The sequence below is a fragment of the Brienomyrus brachyistius genome, chromosome 10, assembly GCF_023856365.1.
Source record: "Brienomyrus brachyistius isolate T26 chromosome 10, BBRACH_0.4, whole genome shotgun sequence".
In the NCBI taxonomy this organism is placed as follows: domain Eukaryota; kingdom Metazoa; phylum Chordata; class Actinopteri; order Osteoglossiformes; family Mormyridae; genus Brienomyrus; species Brienomyrus brachyistius.
Genome location: NC_064542.1, coordinates 11,046,547 through 11,056,661, shown reverse-complemented (window position 1 = coordinate 11,056,661; position 10,115 = coordinate 11,046,547). Strand labels below are relative to the sequence as shown.

The following is a 10,115-nucleotide window of genomic DNA, read 5'->3' as shown; positions in this document are numbered from 1 at the left end:
CTTCACTTCTGCTTTTCGCTTGTTCACTCGTTCTGGTCCACCTGGTGACTGTAACCCTCCCTATACTATGTCTCCTTTGCTCAGGACATATGATCCCCGTCATAGCATATGCAGGTACTCTTGGGATTGCTTCGTAAGGCATTCTTTATAAAAGTGAACACATTATTTTCAGGAAGATGCATTTACTTACAGTAAAAGCAAAGACCAAAGATCCACCAACAAGTGTCAGGCCCACAATGCCAGTCAGAGGGGCCAAGATCCCTGAGGCAGCGCCAGCCGACATTAAAGCTCAAACGCAGACCATGGACACAACACCAGTGCTGACGGATCGGCGTCAGTCAGTACTACACGGCCTGACTCAGAGGTAACAGATCAGACACCTTCATTTTCAGTCCTCGCAAACGCTTCCCAAATGCAAATCATAAGAAATATAGATGACGACACTGTATTAAAATGGTATGAATAAAGATTTATTTTAATCTATACGAACAGGTGGGATGGTTCTGTTTTTACAGGTTTTTATGACAAAACTTTCGATCTTTTTTTTTTTTAATCCAGAATGAACATGGAGAATGGATTTATTGCTTAATGTTAAATGAGACACACTTTTACAGAATGGAGAACGTTTTGCTTTCTGTTCTTTACCATGCACCCATCTACTGTACCTGGACCACAAGGGCATGCGGGGGGGCTTAAGGGTCAAAAGGTCAGGCAATGGGATAAAAAAAAATAAATCACATAAAAAGAGACCTTCTGGGCAAAAGTGCAGGGAATTCTAATGGGGTGGGGGGAGCAATTTTACATTTAACAAAGAGGGAGACACACTACCTCCATCTGCATTAATCAAGTGATTCGTATACAGAATTAGAAACGTAATGGACTCATACCTAGTATAATTTCTGAAAGATAATTCCCAATACACACTGCTTTCTCATAAAGCAGTACTTATTTAACGTTCTTTTTTTTTCAGAATCAATCAAGGGAGTTGTTTTTAAACGGTCAATATTCTGTAAACACATGTTTACTTGTTTTACAGCAGATTCACTATAAAAACACAATGCCAAAATATGCTTTTCTTATAGTTTTGCCAAACTGGGGGGGGGGGTGTGTAAGAAATACAGTGGATGTTTTCCTTTCCTTTGTGAAACAGCTTCGTCGACAATTCTGATTTCGGTACAGTTTTAAAAATCGATAATGGCCTGTCACTACCGGTCGACGATTACGACTGAAACTGGAGAGAGAAAAACCTGCCGTGCGCAGGTCTCACTGAGACTGGGGCGGGTCAGACAGTGCACACAATGGTACCGGGTACGAGTTCTGGCACAAAACAGGGAAAACTGACGCAGGAAGGGCTAAATAAACATTATAAATAATAGATTTAAGAAAATTATAGCATTTTCTGTAAAAATAATAATAACAGTAATAATAATAATAATAATAGTAGCAGTTTCGTGGTGCTTATGAAGTTGGTTCCGTGTCTCTGACCCAATTGGTGGCTTACATTCACACCGACGCCTGACATCACGTGAGGGACCATGGCCCACTGCGGTCATCACACTTTGTAGAAAATGATGTCATCAAACAGACCTACATACAAAGTTTGCATATTTTGGCATTTCTGACCTCTCCCGAGTCTCGCAGTCAGCCGCTGCATCTCGGATGGGAAACGGACCGTCGGGTTGTGGACGGAGCCCGTTTTAGTTAGTTCTGTCCGATGGGATGTCCTGAGAGACTGTGTGGCCCTGAGCTGGAGCTGTGGGGTACTGGGGGGAGGGGGGCGATGATCCAAGCAGGCCAGAACCAGGCCGAGGCTGGATGTGATCCCCACACTGGCAGCATCTTGGCCCATGACTGTTGATGAGGCGGGGCTGTGACTCCCAGGGAATGGGGAGGGGGGGGCCGCCCAGGACCCCGACACGACACACCCAGAACCGTGCTGAGAACCCAGAACCAGCGTTTCTCTGAAGGGGCACCGCATCCATGACGCACCCAGCTCCTCTGGAGAGGAACCGCGCATGCCGGTCACCCGCGAGGGAACGACCGACAGGTATGAGTCATCATAACGAGCACTGTAACGAGGATGGAGTATCACAACGAGGACCCCGCCGCAGTTCCTGTCCGGGAGACATGAAGATGAACATGCCTGCAAATCATAGTCATGTAAACATACACCTTATGCCGCGGTGGAATATATTGCGTGATGAAACGATAATATCACAGTTCTAACAAAGAAAAAAGACGAAAGGAGAAAAAAGAGGAACATTTCTATAAAAAATAGGAGTCCATATAAGAAAGGCTACAAAAAACTGAACTGGACCTCTGGCATCGGCAAACAGCAAAAGGCACCACAATGTTGTTCTATTTCCTTTACGAAAAAAATTGGCACATCTTGTTCTTTATGCTGTAAATCAAAATTTACATATAAATAGTTTTCCCTATAAAAATGTCTTTGCAGTTAGCTAGTAGACAACTTTTGCTAAAATGAAAATAAATATTTCATTTGTTCGGAATATCTGTTTGTTATATAAAATAAAAATATTTCTTATAGGTGCGGGTCTACAGTCTACTCTTATTGGCGTGCTGCTTCTTAAAGGGGCGGGCTGCTTCTTAAAGGGGCACGCCGTCCTGCTTGGAGCGGCCCTGCGTCAGTCTGCTGGGCACGCCCCCCCGCCCGCCCGGCCGGAAAGTCCGAGCCTCCGGCGGCCTGTAAATGCTGCATGGCTCCGTGTTCATGTTCTGCATACTGAGGAAGGGCGTGCTCTCGCCGTCCTCTTCCTCCGACTCGCTGTCCGACAGGCGGCTCCGCGAGCCGGAGTCCCGCGCCAGCATGGTGCCCCGCAGCACTTGCCCGTCGGGCCTGCACCTCCTCCAGCGCCTGCTGCCCGACCCGCTTCTCTTTGGTTGCTCCCGCGAGGAGAGGTACTCCTGCGTGGTCTCATACTCGTCATCGTCCGCCGGCCGGTACGGACTGGAGGGCAGGCTGCTCGTGCTGTCGCCAATGTACCGCCGCTGGCGGTAAGGTTCGTGCCGCCGGGCGTCCTGCAGTGGCACCTGGTAGCGACGGAGCAGCGGCTGGTCGTCCTCCGGCTGGTAGGAGGCGTGAGCGGCCGGCGGGAGGGACATGGCGTGGCTGGCGTTGGGGGAGGTGATCTGGAAGGTAGGCACCTGTGGGGGCAGTGAGTAATGGAAGTCCACGGGCGAGAGGCGCGCCGGCGTCGTCAATGCCGACACATACCTGCGGGAGATGGGGGTGGTCACACACAACAAAAACATACATCCCACCCCCGTCAGGCAGAATAAACAAGAAAAAAAAAAACACAATCCAACAGGTCTGGGACCTCAGGTTGTCTGATGTGAAGTGTGTGTGTGTGTGTGTGTGTAGGGGGGAAGAGATTGAGCAGACCGTCAGGGTCTGATAGGCTATATGGGGTCCTGAAGCCTCGCCTCCAATGTGTCATGTGATCTGTTGTGTATCGAATCATTAGCCCCACATGTCCTATGGCACTGAGCGACCACAGAGGTGGGCGTTAAAGCACAGCGTCTGAAAGGTGCACCAGCAAACTTACTTTGCTATACTAATTCATCTTTAAGAGACTAGTCCTCTACTTTTTGGTACTAATTAGCTATGTTTTGGCTTGAATTCATTGCTGTACATCCCTCTACAAAGACTATTTTCTAGCTGATTACTATTAAACTCTTTTCTAGGTAATTACTATTAAATAATTTACTTCCCCTCGTAATCTTAAAAATCAGAGTCATCATATTATTTTCGTGCTGATCAATCAGTTGAGCCTCCTCACTGGCCCCTGGAATCCCTGTCACTGGCTCTCGTTTTGCTGACATCCTGTGAGTGCAGCAGGGTCGGGTCGGCACTCGGGCCTGATCGCCAGTAGGCGGAAACGCCGCAGAACTATCTGATGGAAACAACAGCTCGGGCAGCCCTGGGATTTGAAAGCGGAGCTGTAATGAAAACCAGCATCCACCAACGGACGCAGATGCTCGTTTTTCCTCTCAGTGAGAATGTGACCCCCCTCCCCCCCACAATAACTGCTTAAGCAGACTCCCTGAGACCACGAGCAGCTGGTCCCCCCCCCCCCCTCCCACCCCCGCCCTCTGTGTACTGCCCTCTTTACAGCGCCACCCGTCACTTCCAGCTCAGTTCCAGCTCGATTACAGTGCTTGCTGCTACACCTTACAAAGCGCTGGCCCGCGGGGGAAGGGCTCGCCACTAGGGGGTGCTTTAACATGCACACCGGAGCGTGCGCAGTGCCATAGCCGATGATGCAGGCATCCCACCTGTCGCTGTGCGGAGAGTCCCCCAGCGAGTCGAAGGAGTCCCTGTACTGTGAGGCCGGGTTCTGGGGCTCAGTAATGCCACAGTGTGCTGCACGCCTGGCCCGCGCCTCCATGCAGGCAGGACTGTTGCATTTACTGGTCCCCACGGAGGATGACCCCATGCCTGAGGGAGGATCTGACAAGGCGCTGCCTGTCCTGTCCAGGCTCCATGTATGTCCCTCGTGTCTGTGCGGGGGGAGAGCGAGAATGCTGTGACCCTCACCTCACACATGCGCCCACACACACTTACACGCGCATGTGTGAAAACCTGCAATCACACACACACACACACACACACACACACACACACACACACACAGCTCCCCACTGCTGGAGAAGCGTCTCTGCTCTGGACTTCTCACGTGTGTAAGGAATTCACTCTGCCCAGTGTTGTTCCAGCAAAACGAAAATGTACTGTATGGCTGATAATCCCTGTGATACAAGCAGACACATACTGGGTATTTAACGGCAGCTCAGACACCAATTATGGACAGGCCTGTCCTCCTCTAGCCAGGCGTCACCCTCTCTAACAAGGTGTTGCGTGTGAATTTGTATGTAAAAAATGTTTGGTCCTTTCTTATCAACTTAATCAGCTGAAACCGCCATCAGCTTCCTACCTTCCTCTAATGATTGCAACTCACTTTCAGTGACTGTATTCGCCGAAGCTGAGCACTGACTGCCTCCTTTGGCCTCTTCCCTTCCCACACATGAATCGCCCTAAATCTCCCCAGACATCATCCTGAGTCACGCTGGACGAGCGACTGGCTTAAACTCTTATTTGGTAACAAATGATCTCACTCTCTGTGGACTGAGAGATATAAACCACTGATAGACAGGCAGGGGAGGGTATGTCCAGCGGGGCGGAGAGGGGGGGCAGAGCAATCCCCCGCGTCTGCGTAAAGGCACAGGGCCAGCATGGGAATGTCAGCAGGTCGGAAGAGCACTGGGACGCGGGACCTGGTGGGCGGGGCAGTAGCTAGCAGCACGCAGGGGTTATGCACGGCAAGGGCGTGGACACCATAAATGGACGCAATTATGTACAATGTTTCCTTTTTAACGGGGCTCTTTGAAGAGAACACAGCTGTATTCACGAGCGCGGGAGCGATTCCGTTACCATGGCGCCACGGTGTGTCTTCAGTGTGACTACGCGGCGTTCGTGCCACCTCCTTGGCGACGTCAAGCCCCCAGCGACCTCACCCTCTCAGGGTTCATCCCGTAACTGGCCACTCTCCTGTCACGCCTCAAGAGGCTAAATAAGATGAAGCTTTTATATCTGAGAGGACGGCAGGTGAGGAAAATCTATTTATGAAGTCGACGCGGCACAACTACAGCAGCGATATCGCTGTATTAAAACTTTGAGGAATGTGAATCCGTTTCCTGTATCTCACGATGTTGTTATCCAGTCGGAGAACAAAAAACTGATTATTCTGAATTCCCTTTAAGACTTTGACACTGTCTGTGTATTTACCTTCCCGAAAGCTACTGAGCAGGCTGAAACTCAACACCTGGAATAAACGTTGTGCTTGGCCCTGCGTTCCCCTGGTTCTGGGTGGTCACGGACGCCGTGAGCTGCACGAGCGCCGCAGCCAGCGGTTACCCTGGCACCGGGCGCCGCTGCCAGCAACAGCAAATCTGGGAGGAGCCCGCTGGGGGAGGGGTGCAGAGGTGAGGGGGTATTTGTGAGAGAGGCTGGATGTGGGGTGGGATTGCTGTTTTGGCTGAACCTCACAATGACAGATGTGTCTGATCTTTTTTGTTTGTTTGTTTTGTAGCCATGGGGGCCTCCAGGCTGGATGCGTGGATGTAAGGTAGGAGTCCATCCATGTCCCGGTCAAGGGGGCGGGGTTACCTGTGACTGGAGGAGTGCGTGGCGGTCGATGAATGGTGGGATCTGGAAGATGCGCGGCTGCCGGAGAAGGAAGTCTCCGCCGTGTGCCGGATCACGTGCTCCGTCGCCGGAAGGTTCTTCGACATGTACTGCAATAGAGAGAGCTGCACCGTGAGCGATCTGAGGAGAGCTGGGGATGCGGGTGGAGCCTGCTGTTTCGAACCTGTGGGCGGGAGCGGTGCAGGGCGTCCTCGGCTGGGATCCTGGGTACCCTATGTGCCGTAACCGCTGGCAATTTGGCTACGCTTATATCGCTATGAGTCACGCTACACCGCAATCATAAACAGGACGGCGTGTTCATCCCTAAACTAGCCTAAGAAATGAATGCATCACTACAAAAGAACAACAGCGGGTGGGACTGGGCAGACATTAACTCGTGAGTGCATTAGCGCTAAGTATGACTTAAGCTGCCTCACAGAGCAAGAGGCACGGAAGCACCACAGGTAGCTGTCAGTGTTTTTCACTGTGTCTGCTATCATCTCACTGCTTCGCATCTCGCGTTGCAGCACAGAGCTGTTGAATAACTGTGGCTGGACCAAAGCCAAAGAGCTTTTATCAGGGAAAGCCAGATATGGATCTTCTCAGGGTTGGAGCTGTCACAACGCGGAGCCACAGGGCTGCTCCCTGAGCAGGGCTGGGGAATCTGCTGCTGATCCACTTTGCTGAGGCAGCGCATCAAGTTGTCTGCCGGGTGGCAGTTGTCTGCCGGGTGGTTGTTGCTGACCAGTGCGGCTTGGGCACTTTCCCATCGATTTTGAGCAACAAATTTCTGTTCAAAAAACTTTGATCGGCAACTGGCGACTTTTCACGATCATCCAGATCCAGATGAGTTGTTTTATCTCACATGGTTGGCAGTTGCCTGGCAACGCTGCTCAAAAAGTTACCCTGTGTATCCTCACTTTTACAGTGATAGTCATTTAACAAGCGTCTTTTATATTTTTCTTACTGTTACTAAGCCAGCCCGCTTGATAAAGTTGTACGATTTGTCCGATTTAAACAGCTGGAGTTTGTTCACGGCAGAACTTCATTAGCTATGCTTTAGGATGCTACTTTAGGAGAGAGGAGACCTGGGAGCCATTATATTACACATTAACCATTAACTATCCTAAACAAAATAACACAGAAAAAATGTTTTACATTAGATACTGTTTGACAAATAATGGAGCCAGCCTGATAAAACGCAGACAGAAAGAATGACTCACATCGACCATGGGGATCTCCTCCGGGCCTGGGCCGGGGTGGTTGGGCCCGTTGGCCAGGTTGCGGTTGGGATGATCAGCGCACACGTTTTGCCGTAGGTGGTTGTGCATTTTCTTCCTCTGTTTCCTGAAGGAGGACAGCGTGGGTCAGGCCTAGCAGCGGCTCGGGCACGAGAAGGCCGTCACTCGGCCCGTTAATCACACGCGTGAGGAGCGGAGGCATGACATGTGGATTGAATGAGCTAATTGGACCGCAGGCATAAATCCATACCGCCGAAGAGCGCATTAAATCACTGCGATTGCCTGCGCAGGAACCCCCAGGGCAGGGTGGACTGACTACAAGGTGATTTCCGAAACCCATAAAGCTCCTTCTAGCTGAGGAACGCTGGGGCCTCACGGGAGACCGACTCCCCGCCTCAGAGACTCTGGCCGGCCCGGCCCCCCCGCCACCTACTTGGTTTTGCAGTAGGCGACGACGCAGACGATGCCCACCACCAGCAGGGTCACGCAGATGCCGGTGATGGTCAGGACCCGCTTCTGGTAGAGCTCCTCAGCTTCTGCGGGCGGCGACACACAGCAGGAACGCCATCAGTACCCCAGCACGGGCCCCTCGACAGACACCCCCACCCCCTACAGTGGTACCAACGCCCCTGTGCGGTATAACCAGCCCGTTGCCCTGCAAAGCGGCCCCCACCGTTATGTACAGTTTTAACACCCATCTGCTCGTTGAATATCTACTACCCACTACCAATTGCTAATTACTGATTTAATAGTGCATCATGGACACCCATCCAATTGAAGAGCAAATTTCCATGACTCACTCCATGGGATACTGCTGCGGAGTTTTGACAAATGGTTCTCCGCTGCATCACATGACGACGGAGCGGGTTTTGGTTCCCGATACTGTGACATGTGACGAGGAAGCCTGACATCTCAGAAGCAGTGCACTGAGTGAGTATGTGTGTCGTTCCTCAGCACCGTGGGGGCCACAGCTCGTCTGCAGCACTGCCTCCCTTTCCCTTTCACGGCCCCTCCTATGGGCTGACAGGCACGTGGGCTTTAGTGTCCCGTGTTTCAGGGACCATTTGAAACCGTAAGCCGACACCCTGACAATCGGCCGGAGCGGACCGCAGCTGGGAGAGCGCAGGTGTGCTAAGGCGTAAGGGGCCCTGTGCTGCATACGGGAAAGCAGGACGTGCAGCTGCAGCCCCAGGACGCAGTGCCTCGGGGCCCCACGTAACTGTATGGCAGCCGGCCATCCTGCATGGTGCAGCGCCAATGGCAGGCGGAGTGAAGAGGGACAGCGAGCTGGCCAATGTCTGGCGTGATTCTCCCTCGTGTTTAACGCAAAGAAGCAGGAGACACACCGTATTCGTGGATCTAGCCCTGCTCTGTAACGCAAATGTACAGCACTGTGCAAAAGTCACGGACAGCCAAAGAAAATGATGATCTTCGCGTTGCCGTAGAACTACGGTATTATGCCTGTCGAAGTCTGTCATCGTGTCCATTTCAAAACCTCTCCCAGTCATACTTGTAGTAACCATCCGATACATTCATGTAGCTTTGACTCGACTGAAAGCACACCTTGGATGACTAATCAATGCCTCACTGAGTTATTTAACTAAGTTAATTCATTAAGAGAGCTAGTGAAATTTAACAAATACATGGAACGGCTGGGGGGGCCTTGAAGAGAGGTGTGGGACCTGAAGTGCTGTTCATCTAGTCATCCTGCAAGACATCAGTAACCTTTGGTAGAAGAAATTGTTAGTTTTTATTGTGTTACTCTTAATGTTAAGTTGTATTTTTTTTCTAAGCACATGTACACTTACTACCCAGATAAAGAGCTTTAAACATTTTGTTTGACTGCCTCAGACTTTTGCACAGTGCTGTATATCTGTCAAAAGGCATATGTAGGTCTTATTAGATAGACCATGGTTATTGAAATATCTTTAAAAACAGGAATAATCAATCACTGGACATGTTTGTTCAACCCGGTATGAATGATTATGAACTGTCTTCATTTTTATTTCTCTTTGGCATGGAAAAATGTTCCGATCCATGACAGAAATATTAAAAAGTATGATATTTCATCGCATAATGTCTCCGCTTAATCTCAGATGTTAATCGTGTTATAAAACTGCGACGTGATTATGGCTCTAAATGACCAGAAAGAGCCCGGGGCGCCGTGGCGGAATGAACGGAGGTCAGCGCTGCGACAGGAATGCCGTCGTAACTTGTGCTGGAGTCGTGGCAGAGTTCTGCTGCGAGGTGTGTGCGAGGCAAACGAGCGACACAGAGGGAAAGGCGGGACGTCTGGGGAAAATCCCGTAATAGCGCTCTGGTCCCGCAGCTCGGTCCCGCTATTGGCCCTAAATGTCTAAAGGGCAGATTTCAGATAATGCTGCTAATGGCCGTTAGAAGTTCACTGGAGTCTATAACGCAACAGGTGATGTGCCTGCTAGTTTACCCCGATACGGAGGCGAAGGTACCACTGCACACAGGGAGGGCTGCAGATTAAATGCACAGATTAAATGCACAGATTAAATGCATGCACAGACAAAAAAAAAATTAAACATTTAATATAGAGGCGTTTTTTTTTCCAATGCTAAAATCGTCCTGTGATGATCAGGTGATTTTTAGGGAGCGCGTGAATAAGGAGCTGCCAGCAGAATCAGCCTTAGGGTCTCGTTATA

At 50.5% G+C, this 10,115-nt stretch overlaps 1 protein-coding gene across 3 annotated transcripts in view; it reads right to left on the bottom strand.

Moving 5' to 3' along the window:
* Nucleotides 1-448: 448 nt before the first annotated feature.
* The window catches only part of LOC125750611 (pro-neuregulin-2, membrane-bound isoform-like), an 82,438-nt gene continuing 72,771 nt past the window's right edge, over nucleotides 449-10,115 (bottom strand). For all 3 annotated transcript variants that reach the window (XM_049028707.1, XM_049028705.1, XM_049028706.1), the window contains 5 exons: nucleotides 7,877-7,979; nucleotides 7,426-7,549; nucleotides 6,185-6,312; nucleotides 4,297-4,521; nucleotides 449-3,235 (listed from right to left, as the gene is read on the bottom strand). In XM_049028707.1, coding sequence (XP_048884664.1) covers nucleotides 2,608-3,235; nucleotides 4,297-4,521; nucleotides 6,185-6,312; nucleotides 7,426-7,549; nucleotides 7,877-7,979 — 1,208 coding nt within the window. In that variant the 3' untranslated portion in view covers nucleotides 449-2,607. The remainder of the gene's footprint in view (nucleotides 3,236-4,296; nucleotides 4,522-6,184; nucleotides 6,313-7,425; nucleotides 7,550-7,876; nucleotides 7,980-10,115) is intronic.